The sequence below is a fragment of the Pseudophryne corroboree genome, chromosome 9, assembly GCF_028390025.1.
Source record: "Pseudophryne corroboree isolate aPseCor3 chromosome 9, aPseCor3.hap2, whole genome shotgun sequence".
NCBI classification, from domain to species: domain Eukaryota; kingdom Metazoa; phylum Chordata; class Amphibia; order Anura; family Myobatrachidae; genus Pseudophryne; species Pseudophryne corroboree.
This window is the reverse complement of record NC_086452.1, coordinates 111,093,448-111,112,978: the sequence shown is the minus strand read 5'-3', so window position 1 is coordinate 111,112,978 and position 19,531 is coordinate 111,093,448. Positions and strand designations below refer to the sequence as shown.

The 19,531-nt window shown below is 47.0% G+C and overlaps 1 protein-coding gene across 1 annotated transcript in view; it reads right to left on the bottom strand.

Moving 5' to 3' along the window:
• Nucleotides 1-19,531, bottom strand: part of NMNAT2 (nicotinamide nucleotide adenylyltransferase 2) — a 96,806-nt gene that overhangs the window by 9,908 nt on the left and 67,367 nt on the right. The window contains exons 3-5 of the mRNA XM_063939764.1: nucleotides 11,090-11,157; nucleotides 7,339-7,417; nucleotides 5,002-5,132 (exon numbers count right to left, since the gene is read on the bottom strand). Coding sequence (XP_063795834.1) covers nucleotides 5,002-5,132; nucleotides 7,339-7,417; nucleotides 11,090-11,157 — 278 coding nt within the window. The remainder of the gene's footprint in view (nucleotides 1-5,001; nucleotides 5,133-7,338; nucleotides 7,418-11,089; nucleotides 11,158-19,531) is intronic.

Sequence of the window (19,531 nt, the reverse complement as noted above, 5' to 3'; positions counted from 1 at the left end):
CGCATGCTGGTACTTGTGGTTCTCCAAGTACCAGCTTGCGGGGGAGGTTTGCTGGGACTTGTAGTACTGCTACTAAAAACAATATTCATTTTTTGACAAAAAGGCTATCAGCCCCCCATCCGCAGCCCTTGGATGGGGGGGACAGCCTCGGGCTTCACCCCTGGCCCTTGGGTGGCTGGAGGGGGGGGACCCCTTGATTGAAGGGGTCCCCACTCCTCCAGGGTACCCCGGCCAGGGGTGACTAGTTGGGTATGTAATGCCAGGGCCGCAGGGACCTATATAAAAGTGTCCCCCGGCTGTGGCATTATGTATCTGGCTAGTGGAGTCCGGTGCTGGTTTCAGAAATACGGGGGACCCCTACGCTTTTTGTCCCCCGTATTTTTGGAACCAGGCGCAGAGCCCGGTGCTGGTTGTTTAAATATGGGGGAACCCCTGACATTTCCCCCCCCATATTTTTTCAACCAGGGCCGGCTCAAAGAGCCCAAGGCTGGTTTGGCTTAGGAGGGGGGACCCCACGCATTTTTTTTTTAGATTTTAACAATGATTTCTATTTTAATAAAGGTGCACAATGAAGCCCAGCACGGATCTCTCAGATCCGGCCGAGATTCATTGTGTTAAAGTCGGCAGTGTTTTACAAGTCACTCACGTAAAACACTGGGAAAAAAAACGAATGACATCGACATCGGTAAATACGAAAATGCAGAATACGACAGCTTAGTAAATTAGTCGTAATAAATTCAAAAAGTTGCAACTTTTCACTTTCGATGTCATTCGTGATTGAACTTTAACCTCAGTCGGGAAAATACGAATTTTAGTAAATATACCCCATTGTATACATTGTAGAGCTTTAATTACAAATTAAATGGCAGAACAAGTGTCCTTTAAAACTTATACATAAAGCGACCTTCTTTGTGTTGTGTTTCAGATGTTATCATATTGTTGCTGTATCCGGTGATGCCTAGGTTTTATTTACTATGCCGTGGCTTACCAAAGTCACCACTGCTCTGCGCGGGTATGCCCCAAATTTAAATCGGCAATGACCCTAATAGCAAAAGGCCCAGAGACCTCAGCATCCATACATAAACCTCATGGCCTTTAGCCAAGTATTTCAAAGACAGTAGTTTCCATACTAACATATAGAATACAATAAAACACTGCAAAGCAAGAAAGGAATTACAACTAATCTATACATATAAATGCGAAAGCCCTCACTCACTCACTCACTCACTCACTGGCTGACTTACTCACTAATTCTCTTACTTCCCGATATGTCAGGATGCTGAAATGTAACATAGGTATTCTTCAGGAGGGAAATAGGAAAATCACGTAATCAGAATTTTAGTAAACATCCCCTAAGGGGATGAAAAGGGGTTGACATAATGACGTCATTACCGATGACCCTCCCTCTCGACACTCCCACCTCCTCACTCCGGCCACTGTGCTCCCCGGAAAAGTGCTATCCTCTCCCTCCCCACCTTCCCAGAATGCTGATGCAGCGTGACGTCATCGCGCACAGCATTCTGGGAGCGGCCCGCGGTGGTGGGAGAAGACTGGGGAGGAGGAGCAGCAGCAGCCTCAGCACAGAGTGTACTACACGAGAGCACCATGTCTGCTGCCTGCCTGAGCCACTGAGGAGTCCCGCTACCATGCAGTACTGGATCCTGGCCCCAGCAGCAGCACACACTTGGCCAGCTGCATCACTGCAGGGAGAGTGCTGCCCCCTGGCCAAGGTGAGTGCTAGTGTACATGCTCTGGCTGACTCTCTCCTCATCCCCTCACTCCCTCTCTCTGTCCTCACCCCCCTCTCTCTCTTTAGTTTTCCTCACCTCCTTATTCTCTCTCTCCCTTGTGCTCACCTCTCTCTTTTGTCCTCACTCCCTCTCTCTTGTCCTCACCTCTCTCTCTCTTTTGTCTTCACCTCTCGTTCTCTTTTATCCTCGCCCTCTGTCTCTTGTCATCACCTCTCTCTTGTCCTCACCATCTCTCTGTCTCTTGTCATCACCTCTCTCTGTCTCTTGTCCTCATCTCTCTCTTGTCCTCCCCCTCTCTCCCATCCACATCCCTCTCTTTCTCCCTCTTTTGTCCTCACCCCCCTCTTTCTTTTGTCCTCACATCTCTCTCTTTATTTTGTCCTCACATCTCTCTCTTTATTTTGTCCTCACATCTCTCTTTATTTTGTCCTCACCCCCTCTCTTTCTTTTGTCCTCGCCCCCTCTCTCTTTCTTTTGTCCTCGCCCCCCTCTCTCTTTCTTTTGTCCTCACCCGCTCTCTTTCTTTTGTCCTCACCTCTCACTCTTTTGTCCTCACCCCCTCTCTCTTTCTTTTGTCCTCACCTCTCTCTCTTTTTTGTCCTCACCCCCTCTCTCTAGTGCTCACCTCTCTCTATCTCACTTTTGTCTCTCTCACTCACCCTCACCTGTCTTTTTCTTGCCACCACCCCTCTCTCACATTCACCTCTCTCTGTCAAGTCCCGACCTCTCTCTCTGCCTGCACCTTTCTCACACTCTCTTTTGTCGTCCCCTCTCTCTCTAGTCCTCACCTCTCTCTCATTCTTTCTTGCCCTTGCCTTTCTCTCTCTGTCTTGTCAACACCTCACTCACTCGCTCCCTCTCGTCCTCACCTCTATCTGTCGTTCCTGTCCTCACCTCTCTCACTCTCTCTCTCGCCCTTACCTCTCACTTGCACTCCCCTCTCCCTCTCTCTCATGCCCTCATCTCTCTTTCTCTCTCATGTCTCGACCTCTCTCTCTATCGTCCTCAGCTCTCTCTCTGTCCTCAGCTCTCTTTCCCTCTCGTCCTCACCTCTGTCCCTTTCATCTTCTCCTCTCTCTTTCTCTCTTGTCCTCACCTCTCTCTTTCTCTCTCTCATCCCCACCTCTCTTGTCCACACCTCTCTCTCTCTCTTACTTACCCTCACCTCTCTCTCTCAGGTCCTGACCCCTCTCTCTCTTTCTCTGCCCATACCTCTTGCTCGCTCTCATCCCCACCTCTCTTGTCCACACCTCTCTCTCTCTTACTTGCCCTCACCTCTCTCTCTCAGGTCCTGACCTCTCTCTCTCTTTCTCTGCCCATACCTCTTGCTCGCTCTCATCCCCACCTCTCTTTCTCAATCAGGTTCCTTACTCTCTCTCGTCCTCACCTCTCTCTCTCTTGTCCTCACCTCTCTCTCTTGTCCGCGCGGCCGCTCTTGATTGGCTGCCAGTCCGCGGCAGATTTGAAATAGTAGCGATGTGGTCATAGGAGCCGCACTGCAGTGCCGCACCAAAGGCCGACAACCACAGCCGCCTCCTCCTCCATTGCACCGCCGCCGCCCTCTGCCTCCTCCTCCACTGCACCGGCGCTGCCCTCAGCCTCCTCTGCTGACATCGGCATGGGTGAGGTTCTCTGGCTTTAAAATATAGATTGCCTTGCTCTAGATGGGCGTACAGTAAGGAGCTAAACTGAATAGCCCTGTGCCCTCAGTCCTTCTCTGCACCTCCGCCAGCTCCCACAGCCTCCTCCTCTGCACCATCTTCAAGGCCCACAGCCTCCTCCGCCCTGCGCTGACCACAACCTCCTAATCCACCACACCGCAGACCACAGCATCCTCAACACCGCCGCTGCTAAATAGGTAATCTTACCCTGCTGCCTTTCTCTCCCCCTAGTCATTACGGTATGCCCTTGCTGTCTCTTTCTGTCACTCTCCCTGTCACTATGTCCCAGCTGTCACTTTCCCTGTCCCACTGTCACTCTCCCTGTCCCTATGTCCCTGCTGTCACTCTCCCTGAATTTTGTCTCATTCCAAATGGCATAATGTGAAGTTTGGCTTATTCTGTGTCCTATAATGTGAATTTCAGCTCATACCGTGTGCTATAATCTGAATTTCGGTTCATATTATGTGCTATAATGTGAATTTTGGCTCATACCGTGTGCTATAATGTGAATTTCGGCTCATACCGTGTGGTATAATGTGAATTCCGGCTCATACCATGTGCTATAATGTGAATTCCGGCTCATATCGTGTGGTATAATGTGAATTTCGGCTCATACCATGTGGTATAATGTGAATTCCGGCTCATACTGTGTGGTATAATGTGAAAGGGGCAACCAGTACTAGATAGTATAAGGGATCCTACTATTGTGGTACATAATATGTATAAGGGGTATATGGTATGGTAAACTACACTGAATGACACCCCCCCTTTTAAGTGGCCACGCCCCTTTTCCGGAGCGCGCGTGCTTAGTTACAACCTTTACTTTTCCATACCCCCACTTCAACATTTCCACTTCAACCACTGGTTGTGTGTATTTTAATAGAGAATGATGGGGGTCATTCCGAGTTGTTCGCTCAGTAAATTTCTTCGCATCGCAGCGATTTTCCGCTTAATGCGCATGCGCAATGTTCGCACTGCGACTGCGCCAAGTAAATTTGCTATGCAGTTAGGAATTTTACTCACGGCTTTTTCATCGTTTTGGCGATCGTAATGTGATTGACAGGAAATGGGTGTTACTGGGCGGAAACTGGCCGTTTTATGGGCGTGTGGGAAAAAACGCTACCGTTTCTGGGAAAAACGCGGGAGTGGCTGGAGAAACGGAGGAGTGTCTGGGCGAACGCTGGGTGTGTTTGTGACGTCAAACCAGGAACGACAAGCACTGAACTGATCGCACTGGCGCAGAGTAAGTCTCGAGCTACTCAGAAACTGCACAGAGATGTCTTTTCGCTATATTGTGAATCTTTCGTTCGCAATTTTAAGATGCTAAGATTCACTCCCAGTAGGCGGCGGCTTAGCGTGTGCAATGCTGCTAAAAGCAGCTTGCGAGCGAACAACTCGGAATGACCCCCGATGTACACTTGTATGTTGTTATAATATTAATTATATTTGTAAGAGCATAGACTAAGAAGTAGGAAAAGTCATGAATAGTAAGGGGAGGAGTCAGATGCTGACACCGAGTTGGGCCTGTGTGCTTCAAAAATGCCAGGGCCTATTTTTAGTCCCATTCCGGCCCTGCTTCTAGCACACACTTGCCTGCAGTGGGCTTGTTGGTAAGGTTGTTATTCTGGTAGACAGGCTGCGATGACTGGTTCAGGGAATTGCCAATCACTGGTGTGACAGAGGGAGTGTTCACATTAGACAGGATGCAGCCAGTTACTCTCTGCAATGGGACAAAGGGAAGATTCATCAGCATAGTACATCATTACATGCACATTATTAAACTTACCATTTCCAGTTAGGACTTATAATTAGTTCCACAATAAGAACTATTAAGTGTTAACCATTAAGAGGTGTACTCTTTACTCTGTAATTGTGTATGTATGTACACTTTAAGGTGGAGACCCTTCTACCAGAACTAGCACCCCACCCTTCTACCCATAGCTGTTCTTAATTAATATGGGCCCTTGCATCTGCTGACTACATATTAGAATAGGCACGACCTGGATAAATTTATATATGTCAGTATCAGGGATGTTAGGGGCCCACCTGATTAAGTCACTGTGACGTGGTAGGTGGGTACACATTTTTTGCGAAAAATAGTACTAAGAACCTCAATTTTACTCAGTGCCAAATTGTAGACGTATCTCCCATAGGGGCCGAATCAGACCTGATCGCTAATGTGATCAGATCTGAACTGCACATGCGTATGCACCGCAATGCGCAGGCCTGATGGACAGCAGCAACGGAGATCGCCGGTCAGCGACGGGTTTGTGCAAAGGATCTGATCGCACGGGCGTTTGCAAGGAAATTGACAGGAAGAGGGCGTTTCTGGGTGGCAACTGACCGTATTCAAGGAGTGTCTGGAAAAACGCAGGCGTCTCCAAACGTTGGGAGGGTGTCTGACGTCAAATCCGGTCCCGGACAGGCAGAAGTGATTACAGCAGCTGAGTAAGTCCTGGGCTGTGCAGAGACTGCACAAAATCAGTTTGTACAGCTCTGCTACACATTCGTTCACACACTTGCACAGCTAAAATACACTCCCCCAGTAGGCGGCGACTATCCGATGGCAGGGCTGCAAAAATCGCTGCCCAGCGATCAGGTCTGAATTACCTCCATAGCGCCGCACTGCCACACACTGCCTGAGCTGGAAGCCGGAGCTCAGGAGTGAGCTTCTGCCTCCAGCTGCCGCTGAGGGGAGGGAGCCGGGCGTCTGCTGGTAATAAAATCTCAGTGGGCGCCCGGCATCTCCCTGGGTTAGGTGAGCCACCGGGCTGGATGAAGTGGCTGTGCGGGCCCTATACGGCCTGCAAGTCAGACGTTCCCCACCCCTGCTTTAAGTTTTGAGTCATTCCAGCTTCAGGAGTAGAAACAGATTTATATTCCCTTATGTTCAGCTTGGAGAGGCAAGAAATAGTAAAGTCTATAAGGGCCCTGACGCGCCATTGTTTCTGCGCTAAATGCTAGGAATGTAGAGCAACCGGAAGCAGTAACTAACGCTGATAATTACTATGATCATTGGATTATAAGGCTTTATGATGCTCTGCAGCAACAGACAGTGGGGAGGCAAATATTACTCTGGCCCCAGCCATGGAGCAGGCAGTGTGTGAGACAGATACGCCATAATGCAAATATTTCTGAACAAAACTGCAAATGAGAGGAGGGATCTGAATGGAACCAATGGGTACAATCACTATATCTGTTCACATACCTGTACTAGCATTATAAAAACATTAATGCAAGCAGGTATTTTCATCGGAATCAATAAGGGACCTTAACAGGACTAGACAAACTAAATATGTCTGGCGGAAATGTACTAAACCTTCTAAAGAGTGGAGAAGTTGCCAATAGCAACTAATCAGGCTTCTACTGTACATATCACTTTATAGAATGCACATGATAAATGCTAGCCAGAAGACCCCCCTCCTTCCCCGGTTCTGCCTAGTGTATTACCTTTACCTTCTTCCTCTGTGCGGTGGGACACAGACTCCATTGGGGTGTACAAGGCATGTGCAGAGTGTACGCCCACACACCCCTTACGTAAGAGGCATCCAATCTGGCCCATGGTTTCTAGCAAGGCGCCCAATGTTTGAAACGGCAGAGAGTGCCCTGCACTGTCAGGGACAGGCCCAGAAAGGAGGCATTAGAGTTGGCATCCAGTATGGTGGAAGTACTTGATGTGGCTGCATCAGTTGAATGCAAGGGCGTAACTACCACAGATGCCAGGGGGTGCAGCTATGGGGCCCAGAGCTGAGTAGGGCCTATCTTCTCTGTGTAAGTTACATTTGTCATATACATTTATCACCATTGGTTAGTAGATAGGGGCCCTTACAAACATTTGCTACAAATATGTAGTTACACCCCTGTCACTGAGTAATAGAAAGTATTTCCATCTCGTTGTGTTTACATACAGAAATTACTTGTCTCACCTTCATGAGGTCTCGGTGATGCTCCAAAACACTGCAGGTTGTCTGCCAAGTATCCTGATAGCACTCCCATGGGTCTACACTGCATACAGGAAAGAGTACTTGTAACACCATAGGCTAAACATACAGTAACAAGTGTGTGACAGAGGAGACACCAAGAAAAAAATTTAAGCTTTTAAATATAGGACTGCCCTGGACCTGTGGGCAGTTATTGGTGCAGATATAGACTTGCTATATGTTCCGTTTTCAAGTATCACCTGATGTCTCTTACATTTATAGATATAGGGCCGGATGTAATGAAGTCTGAGTTGGCAGGAGGTGCGGGTTCCAGGCCGAACTCGGATGTTTTTTTAAAGAGGCAATCATTTACAAGACATGGTTTTGCCTTGTAAATGATTGCCCCTTTAAAAAAAGTCTGAGTTTGGCCAGAACCCCGCAGGCCCATCAAATTCAGACTTCATTACATCCCGTCCATAGCCTGACTCAAAATAGCTGGTAAAGTGATGGGCAAAAGGTATCGGGTGGATGGAGCATACCTACATATACACTGCTAAATCAACAGCTATATAGACCCTGCAGTCTTCTATAATTCTTACACCTACATATACCCTGCCATCCTCTAAAATACCTACACCTACTTATACTCTGCTATCCTCTAGAATTCCTACACCTACACATACCCTGCCATCCTCTAGAATACCTACACCTACTTATATACTTATACTCTGCTATCCTTTAGAATTCCTACACCTACATATACCCTGCTGTCCTATAGAATTCCTACATCTCCTGCACTTATACTCTGCTATCCTCTCGCATTCATACACCTACTTTTACTCTGCTATCCTCTAGAATTCCTACACCTACATATACCCTGCCATCCTGTAGAATACCTACACCTACTTATACTCTGTTATCCTCTAGAATACCTACAGCTACTTATACTCTGCTATCCTCTAGAATCCTACACCTACTTATACTCTGCTATCCTTTAGAATTCCTACACCTACATATACCTTGCCATCCTCTAGAATACCTACACCTACTTATCCTCTGCTATCCTCTAGAATTCCGACAGCTACTTATACTCTGTTATCCTCTAGAATACCTACAGCTACTTATACTCTGCTATCCTCTAGAATTCCTACACCTACTTATACTCTGCTATCCTTTAGAATTCCTACACCTACATATACCCTGTCATCCTCTAGAATACCTACACCTACTTATCCTCTGCTATCCTCTATAATTCCTACACCTACATACTGTATACCCTGTCATCCTCTAGAAAACCTACACTTACTTATACTCTGCTATCCTCTATAATTCCTACACCTACATATACCCTGCCATCCTCTAGAATACCTACACCTACTTATACTCTGCTATCCTCTAGAATTCCTACACCTACATATACCCTGCCATCCTCTAGAATATCTACACCTACTTATTATCTGCTATCCTTTAGAATTCCTACACCTACATATACCCTGCTGTCCTATAGAATTCCTACATCTACTGTACTTATACTTTGTTATCCTCTCGCATTCCTGCACCTACATATACTCTGCTATCCTCTAGAATTCCTACACCTACATATACCCTGCCATCCTGTAGAATACCTACACCTACTTATACTCTGCTATCCTCTAGAGTACCTACACCTACTTATACTCTGCTATCCTCTAGAATTCCTACACCTACTTATACTCTGCTATCCTTTAGAATTCCTACACCTACATATACCCTGCCATCCTCTAGAATACCTACACCTACTTATATTCTGCTATCCTTTAGAATTCCTACACCTACATATACCCTGCAGTCCTATAGAATTCCTACATCTAGTGTACTTATACTCTGCTATCCTCTCGCATTCCTACACCTACATATACTCTGCTATCCTCTAGAATTCCTACACCTACATATACTATGCTGTCCTCTATAAATCCTACACCTGCATATACCCTGCCATCCTCTAGAATACCTACACCTACTTATACTCTGCCGTCCTCTAGAATGCCTACACCTACACATATTCTGCTGTCCTCTTAAATACCTACACCTACATCCTCTAGGATATAGAAACCTACATATACTCTGTTATCGTCAACATAGGCAAATGCAGGAGGGTTTCTGGTATCCCAATCAGTGTACTGGGCCAAAGAGTAGCTGTCTGGAAGAAGAGAAGAGCCTTACCATTGGGATGGGGTCAGCATCCCGGCATTCAGGATGTCGGTGGTCATGTAACTGATCGCGGAATCCCAACACCAATCAGAATCCCGGCCCCAGAACACCCACCGCCGACATCTCGAAGGTAAGTACTGGGGTGGCAGTTAGAGTTAGGGCCCGGAGAGGGGGGGAGGTTTAGGCACTAGAGGTTGGTTAGCTGTAACTGCCACCCCCGACTTAACCCTAGCCGCCACCCCCTGAGACCCCGAGACTCAACCCTAGCCGCTACCCCCACTATCAGCCCAAGCCAGCACCCCAAGCGGGTTAGGGTTAGGGTAGGGGGTAAATTAATTATTTCATTCCCTGTCGGTATGCTAATTGTTGGGATGCCGTATCGGTCATGTGACCGCCGACATACCGACCGCTGGGCTCCCGTATCACACCCTTACCATGAGGTAGAAGAATGGGTGCTTAGAAAGTGCACTTCTTTCCTCAAAACAACTTCATCAGGGGTAAATCCAAAACAGCAATGAATATCATGAGAATAAAGAGAAGGACATCTGGATAACCTCTGCTAATTTGGCTAGATTGAAACTAATCTGCAGTGGGGGATCAATATGGTCTAATAGACTTCAATCCAAAATCCTCAACGCTTTAAAAAAGAGGATTGGTTAAATCTGTACTCAGCAAAATCCTGATGATACAATTTTTGTATCAATGGCCAGGGACATGTGAATCCTTCACCAGCAGTGAAACATATTATGTTACAATTTACTTATCTGGTGCATTTGGCATAGCTGTTTTCACAGTACCATATATGCAATTTACTATTTGTGCCTGTGTCCTTCAAGCTGCATGAAGATCACCAACAATGTGGTCCTTCAACCTAAGAAGCTGGCCAGCACTATTATAGAAATTGCATCTCAATCCTAAATGAGCCTTTCACCTTCTACAATCCCTTTCCTCCACAGGAGGTTTCTGTCCTCTCTGAGCTCGCTGCAGGACACCTGCATTACGGTTTGCCAAATGTTTCATCCAGCCAAACTTCCCACTTGCCACTGTCCTGGAGCCAGGCTACCTACAGGTAACCTTAATCCTGCACAATTCTTGTACCCACAGATAACCTGTCATCTTATACAACGCCTACTCACCGACATATTACTGTGGGCAACTTCCAGTTATTACATCTACAACCGGGATGTAGTCAGGATCCCGGTGGTCGGAATACAGACGCCGGAATCCTGACCGCCAGAATGCCGGCAGCGCAGCCACAGCTATTCCCACTCCTGGGTGTCCCCGACACCCATGGAGCCGGAATAGAACCTGTGGTGAGCGCAGTGAGCCACCGAGCCCGCAGCGTGGCAAGCTCAGCGGGCCGCAAGGGGCTTTGGTGGGCTCGCTCCCCTGCCAGCATTCTGGCAGACGGCATCCTGGTGTTGGTATTCTGACCGCCCGGTATGCCCAACCCCTACAACCCACAGCTCAGTCCAGCAGCTGGAACATTATAGAACAATGCTACTTTCAGTCTTTTGCAATATTGTTTGTCCCTAATTGCCACCATGTGCCCCAGACCCAATCTCACCGAATCCAATCGGAGTTCTGCACAGCCAGCTGGCACATACTGAGACGATGACGACTTGAGACCAGACCCTAAGGAACGAACACAGGTAATAAACTCATGATTTTGAAATAAACTGAATAGTATTATTATTACTACATGTGAACACACATTCAGAGATAACAATATTGAAATGCATTTTATGTATGATTGACTGTAGTACAAATCATTTCATGTTGTATGTTTGTTTTTAAAAGATTATACAGAACTATTTTTAATTTGAAAATTAATATATCTTCATGTTTAGTAATATAAAGGTACTGCCATGACTAAGAGTAAAATAGCTCAAAACATATTGCTTAATACAGCCAAGCAAGCGTTTTTAGTATAAGACTGTGGAGCTGTAACATTGGTGTTTGTGACCTGTGAATCATATTACCATGGCAGTAGAGTGACTTATGCCCAAACAGTTATACTGAAGATGTACAGTGCATAAAGACAAAGAACCAAGGGCCTAACTCTGAGTTGATCGCAGCATCAAATTTGTTAGCAGGTAGGCAAAACCATGTGCACTGCAGGGGTGGGGGGGGGGGGGGGGGGGGGGGGCAGATATAACATGTGCAGAGAGAGTTAGATTTGGGTGGGGTGTGTTCAGACTGAAATGTAAATTGCAGTGTAAAAATAATGCAGCCAGTATTTACCCTGCACAGAAACAAAATAACCCACCCAAATCTAACTCTCTCTGCACATGTTATATCTGCCCCACTTGCAGTGCCCATGGTTTTGCTAACAAACTTGCTGCTGCGATCAACTCAGAATTACCCCCCATAACAAGAAGGAACATGTTAGAAAAACGATAGCACCTCTTCTCCTTTTATACCGTTAAGAAGAAAACTGCATCACTGTTCTCAGTCAAGAGCAACAGCTGGACCTTATAACGTGTGCCACCTACACACATAGAGTAGCAGAGGCTGACGTTCTGTGGGATATCAGTATTGATCATATGCATTCTCACAGAAGGACTGACTCCGCTGTACGCAGTCCTTAGGTATACTTTCATTCTTCGATAATTACAGAAGAATGAGAGAGAATATTAGCAATATTATGAAGGGGTTCAGTATGATATCCTGCTGCACAGGATGCCGAATGTCATTACACCGACATCGGAATCTCGAGCGGTGGAATGCCGGATGGGTGGCGAGCAAAACGAAGCCCCTTGCGAGATCGCTGCGCTTGCCACGCTGCGGGCTCATGGCGAGTCTATTCTCCCTCTATGGGTGTTGGGGACACCCATAGGGGTGGAATCACCTACCTCGGCGGTATAGTGCCCCTGTTGGAATCCCGGCGTCAGTATTGTGACAGCCAGGATCCTGACGAGTGGTATGCTGACCTCATACCTTATGAAGAACAGGGATGGGAAACCTGATACACTTCAGGGGCGACCTCTTAGTCTATAAAAGGGACACATATTTGGACTGCTCCTGAGTAAAGTGGTATTTTTGCGTGATGCAGCTGAAACCTGATTTACTACATTGTGCTAATGCAGGATTCAATAGGCCTAAGATCCGTGTGGCTTCATGTGGGAATCCAATGCACCCACTGTTTTTCTATCCACGGCCACAACTGTCATCAAACAGGAGGTCCCTTCTCTACATGCCCACAAAACTCCCAAGACACGCCTAAATGACCAAACAGCTCCGTGTGATTGCATTGTATGGCCTCCAATGGGAGCCTCTACTGTATTTCTGTGTGCACACCGGGGGACACATGCGTTGTGCGACAATTTAGCAATTTCATACACAATTGTAAGGGTGTGGTATAGAAGACCTACACAGTCTAGACAGTCATTAGGTCGACCCCAAATAGTCTACATGTATTAAGTTGACAGGTTCAAAAGGTCAACAGGGTCAAAAGGTTGACACATTGGGTAAGGTCGACCGGTACAAAAGTTCACGTGGCAATGGTCAACACAAGGTTTTTGTTTTTTGGGTGTCATTTTGTTTGATTAACCATATCTAAGCACAATCTGTGGAAGCATGTACCCTCGCAAACTTGCTTCACTTGTCACGCTTCAGGCAAGGTTACTATTCCCAGGCGTAGTCCACATGGATAGAAAATCAAGCAAAAGACGGAAAAACATTTTATACAGGTGTATATATATATATATATATATATATATATATATATGTATAGGAGTTCCTTAATGCGCTACAATTGTGTATTTATGTTGAGGTCCAACCACAACAATTAGTTTTCAATTGTACACCAACTACTGGTACCTCATGCAGCTTACCTAAAAAAAGGGCCTTTTGCCAATATGGGCAGGCGAAGTTATTATATATAATAAAAAAAAACTATTCATATATATATATATATATATATATAGGAGATAGCAATGGTGCGGCACTCAGAGACATTTTTCGTCAGGAAATAAAACTCACGGACACAGCGGTCCCTGATTCAACGTTTCACTCCCCACAGGATTTTTGTCAGGATTTTCTTGACAAAAATCCTGTGGGGATTGAAACGTTGAATCAGTGACCGCTGTGTCCGTGAGTTTTATTTCCTGACGAAAAATGTCTCTGAGTGCCGCACCATTGCTATCTCCTATTCATCTGTTGTGAGGGCACCAGGACTGGTTCTAGTTTTTAGGTGGAGTGACGGGTTTTGTGTATTCTATATATATATATATATATATATATAAACTTTCTGTTGAGCACTCTCATGTCAACCTTTTGTATCTGTTGACCTTAAGCACTGTCTACCTTTTACCTGTCGGCACTGCATGCAAATCAGCCCTTGTGTCTCATAACTGGTGCACTTTGTGCAGACCCTCATGGGCTCAGCACATGATCCTCAGCACATTCCATTATGTTTTGGGGCCAAATATTTCATTCTTGTAACTTATAACTAGTTCCAGAAACAGAAGGAGATCAGCTACATCATTTCAGAAATGAATAAATAAATGAGAAATAATTCTCTGCACAGTTACTGTATGCTGAGTGCTGGAGCTACAGTACCGCAAATCTTCTGTGAAAGTGTAACTATAGCTGAGTACTGCCACCTTGTTACTTGAGCATCAGCAGCTGTACTGCATAGCAAATAAAGCACTGCTCAGACCAAGGTCAGGGACAGTGCCGCCCCCCCCCCCCCCAAATAAAACACAGACCACAGGGAAAAAGAGACAGTAATAGAAATAGCTTAACGCAAGGGAATATAGAGCATTAGAAATGAAAGATAATCAATGCAGAGATCTACACTGAGAGGGCTGACGGGAGAAGAGTGGAGAGAGCGAAGAGCAGGATGGAAGGAGAGAGAGTAGGCTGCCTGCGCTGAGTGAAGCACATTAGAAACATCTGAAGGCAGGACAAGAGAAGAATGATCGCTTGGTACCAAGAATAAGAGTAGTTATCATGAGCTAGATAAGACATATCTGATACAAACACAATACAACAGAACCTTTATAGTCTATGGAAATGGAATGGGACACAATGTGCTGAGGGCTGCAGCAATGACTGACAACTGTAGTCACTGATATGCACAAAAAGCATTTAATTAGCTTAGACATAATTTTCCTCCAATGTCTTATGTAACAAAGAGGAAAAGAATATAAAATACAGACAGCCGACAAGATTTTGTGCTATGTAAGCTCAGTCATTGTTACATTAAGCAACAATATCACACAGGCTGAACAGCAGCATCACTTCAAATTCAATGTACCTCATTTATGAAGGGTACAGAATATGCTGCAGAAAACACTTTGGGTTTGCATTGGTGAACCTTGCGGCACGACCAGGTCACGGCAAGGACCAGGGGCGGATTGGCCTTAAGGGGGGTACACACGGAGCAATGTTCACTTAATTTCTAAGCAATCTGACTAGATTGCTTAGAAATTAAGAAAACATGGCTCCGTGTGTAGGGGTGCCGGCGACAGCGATGCGAGGCTCCGCGCGTCGCTACCGCCGGCTCTAGATTGGGCATGCATGCACACCCAATCTAGTGAGATCGCTCAGTGAAACGAGCGGCGCCCTCCCCCCCCCCCCCCTCGCTCAGCACACATCTCCGGGAGAAATCTCCTGTGTCTACCCCCCTGTAGGGCTCACCAGGAAGATTCCTTATAGGCAGATGTGTTTTGTTTGTTGTCATCTGGCCCCACCCCCCAAGTGACAGACTGCAAAGCTGCCATCCAGTGATGCTGCCATGGCTACAGAGTATGTTATACCTCTTGTGCTGCCCATGTCAGGCTACTTCTACAAAATTTTACAAGGCCACGTTTAGTTCCCAATCTGCCCCTGGTCTGCAAAAAACGACGCAGGGAAGGCTGCAGTTGCATACAATCAGGCCCTATGAGGAGGCCCCCTCTCAACAAACCCCGGGTTGGTTTTCCATCTCAATCCGCCCCTGGCAAGGACTATGGGGTTGGAGGGACTTGAGAGCAAAGCAAAAACAAAAAAGCAAGTAACTTTATATCTGGGGCCTGATTCAGTTTCAGTCGCAATTGCAAATTACAGCGCAATTGGTTATTTTTAGCAAACTACGCGTGCGCAAACATCACAGCGCGCTTGTGCCAGATCACGAACTGTGATAATTTAACAGATTTGCAAACCAAAAATAGGTCGCAAATAGATAACGGGGAAAAGGCGTGGTGGAGGCGTGTCAGTGGAACAGCTTTGCAGTTCTGCAAAACGGTGCGTGTAACGGGGAGGAGGTGTAGTGGGTGTTTCGTGCCTGTGTTCTGGGCAGTGCATTCACAAATCTGCTAAGAGGCAACCGTAAAATACTCACAGTGATTGCTGCTTATGTGCTGCTATGGAGCTGCGCAGACTGTGGAAGTCAACCATGAAAGGTGATGTTTCAGCTAATAATTGCACAATTAGTGCAAAATCACGCCCAGCTGATGTGTTAATGCCTGGCTAAGCTTTATACCCCGATGCATACCTAATTAGAGCACTTTGTTTTTTTATTATCTGTCGGTAAATTCAGCATTCAACCGAAACGTTGAACAAACTGAACAATTAAGTCCTCAAAATCAACACTTTGCAATGTTTAATGACTTGATTGTTTAATGACACATCATTAAGTGACATAATATGGGTTAGATATTTGTTGGGTAAAGCAAGCAAAAACAAACAAATAAAAAAAACCTTCCGATGGTCTGTTGCTGAAGGGTACACACTGACATCGGAGTGTATTGTGTCTATTCGCAGATTTGCGATTGATTGCACATAAACACAAATGAACTTGTGTCTGCACTACTTAGCGATCCATGCTGAATTAGGCCGTTGGAACGAACCATGGGGTAGATTCAGACCTGATCGTAGATCATACTTGCCTACCTGACCCTCTCCGTGAGGGAGACAATGCTCTGTTCCTGGACTTTCCTGGTAATGTATGATTGCCATCACCTGTGGTGAGCTAGTTAATTGATAAAGGTGTTTCACCACAGGTGATGACAATCATACATTACCAGGAAAGTCCAGGAACAGAGCACGGTCTCCCTCACGGAGAGGGTCAGGTAGGCAAGTATGTTGTAGATGTGCTAAAATTAGCGATCAGTTTCTCTGACATGCGGGGGGACGCCCAGCACAGGGATAGTCTACCCCGCATGACAGGCCCTACCTCCCCCCCCCCCACCCTTGCACAGGTGCGAAACATACTTGCCTACCTGACCCGCTCCATGAGGGAGAGAATGCTCTGTTCCTGGACTTTCCTGGTAATGTATGATTGCCATCACTTGTGGTGAGCTAGTTAATTGACAAGAAAGGTGTTTCACTACAGGTGATGGCAATCATACATTACCAGGAAAGTCCAGGAACAGAGCATTTTCTCCCTCACGGAGAGGGTCAGGTAGGCAAGTATGGTGCGAAAGCATCACACGACTGCGTTGCTTTTGTACTCGCCAAGTAGCACTAGACATGGGGCATCAGGCTATGATCACTGCCACTGCAGCGATCCTGTCTGAATTAGGCCCCATGTTGCAATGCAAGGTGTGCAAAACACTTATTATTTTTGAACGCAGGGTAAATAAATACTGGCTGTTTTTGCATGCAGCCCACAATTTTTGGACAGCAATTTAGATTTGAGTTTGTACACGCCCCTCCCAAATCTAAATCACTCTACACATTTTACAGCTGTCCCACCTGCAATGCAGCCTGGTTTTGCCAAGGTGCACAGGTACTTGCTTTTTTTTTTGCTTTGCTTCCAAATCAGAATCAGCCTGTATAGGTCTACTCTCAGCTTGTGGGCGACGGGCTAAACTAGAAGTGCTCCTAGATGAGCAGAGAGGCGGAAAACCAGGCTGTTACTAGGCAACAAGTGTTGCAACCTTTCCAGTGTGTTTTGAATTATTATGTCAACTGACGGTTGAGTATCCCTTATCCACAATGCTTGGGACCAGAAGTATTTGGATATCGGATTTTTCCGTATTTTGGAATAATTGCATACCATAATGAGATATCATGACGATGGGACCTAAGTCTAAGCACAGAATGCATTTATGTTTCATATACACCTTATATACACAGCCTGGAGGTAATTTTAGACAATATTTTTAATAACTGTGCATTCAACAAAGTCTGTGTACATTCACACAGTTAATCTATGTTTCATATACACCTTATACACAGAGCCGGATTAACAATGGGGCGGATGGAGCTGCAGCTCCAGGCCACCCCATCAAAATAGGCCCACAGCATCCCCTGCTGCTGGAAACAGGAAAAAATGTTTTTCCTGTTCCAGCATGTCAGTAGCACCAGAAAGCCTCCCTGCGCTGAAACATTTCTCTTCTCCTCCCCTTGCTTGCCGGGATGCAGGGTGATTTAGCAACTTGTCTGGTCCCGTGACCCCTGTGCAGGGCGGCTAGTGATCCTTGCTCAATGTTAAAGGTAAGGTAGTTTTCCCTCAAATGGGGCGTAGCCACGGGTCCGTGATTAGGCCACGCCCCCGGTCTTTCTAGTGCTCATGCTGTGTCCGGATTCCGGAAGGCTCAGTGTCTGGGGGATTTTGTGTTGGAAGGGGCAGGCTGGGGGTGTGTGTAGTGAGTGACTGGGGTGAACAGGGTGAGAGTGTGTCTATGGTGATTGGAGGGGACAGGCTGTGTGTGGGTGGGGAGGGGGGGGGGTGCTGGGTGGAACAGGCTTTGGTTGTGTGTATGTACAGTATGTATGTATGTACTGTACGTGTGTGTAGGGACAGGGGAAACAGGCTGTGTGTGTGTGTAGGGAGGCGAGGGGGCAGACTTTGTGTGTCTGTGGTGATATGGGTATGTTGCTGGGATTAGTTGCGCGCACAGACTGGGTTGCTCACATTGGAAGCTATGCTCAGGCGCATGTCTGTGGTTACTCGGTCTTTGAGGTCCTTGTGCATTTGGCTGCACTATGTGCACTGGGAGGGGCTTTGTTGTCGACGGAGTGTTGGCTGCGGGGGGGGGAGGGGGATACGTGGAGGGTCGCTGGTCATCCAGCTCAGGGGATCCCGCCAGTGGCGGTTTTAGGTGCGGGTTAGCAGGGCGTTCGCCCAGGGCGCTTTGGCCTGAGGCTGCAGTTACCCCACCAGCGCCATCAGCACCCGTCTGCTGCCTGCACCGCAATACCCCCCACCACTTCCTGCTGCCGGCCAGCCGGCCCGTCCTGGCCACTTCACACTGCCCGCACCTCACCGCTGCCTCCTGCCGACTACCCCCCTCTATTGGAGGCTTCCTGCCGGCCACCTCCTGCCACTACTTACTCCCCTTCAGCTTCACGCTGGGCGGATGTATGAGGAGAGCATAGAGCCACGGGACCACAGGCGCCAAATGGTGAGTGACGGCTAGCTGGTGCAATTTGTATAATGGGCTACCTGGCGCAATGTGTATAAGGGGCTACCTGGTGCAATGTGTATAAGGGGCTACCTGGCACAGTGTATAAGGGGAAACCTAGCACAGTGTATAAAAGGGGCTACCTGGCGCAGTTTGTATAACAGACTCTACCTGGTACAGTGTGAAAAAGAGGCTACCCGGCGCAGTTTGTATAACGGGCTCTACCTGGCACAGATTGTATAACGGCTCTACCTTACGCAGTGTGTATATCTGGCTCTATCTGGCGCAACATGTATAAAAGGGACTCTACCTGGTGAAACGTGTATAAAAGGGGCTCTACCTGGCATAACGTGAATAAAAGGGGCTCCGTGAAGATGGCCCGGGAAGATCGTGACAGCTATCTGGCTGCTGCTTATTGCTAAGGGAAGCCGGGATAAATAGCTGCTGCACAGACAGAGGCATGCACCTCCAACCAACCGTAAGTTATACCACCTGTCAGCCGGCATATTACATCAGCAAGGCACCACAACACCGCAAGCCCACACTCAGACGTCTAGCTATTATCTCAAGGACAGTGCTATACAAGTGTTCCCCTAGTGAACTTCTACTTACCGCTGGTGCTCCCCATGCCCATATCTGTCTTCATACACTTCCCTCACACATCCACCCTG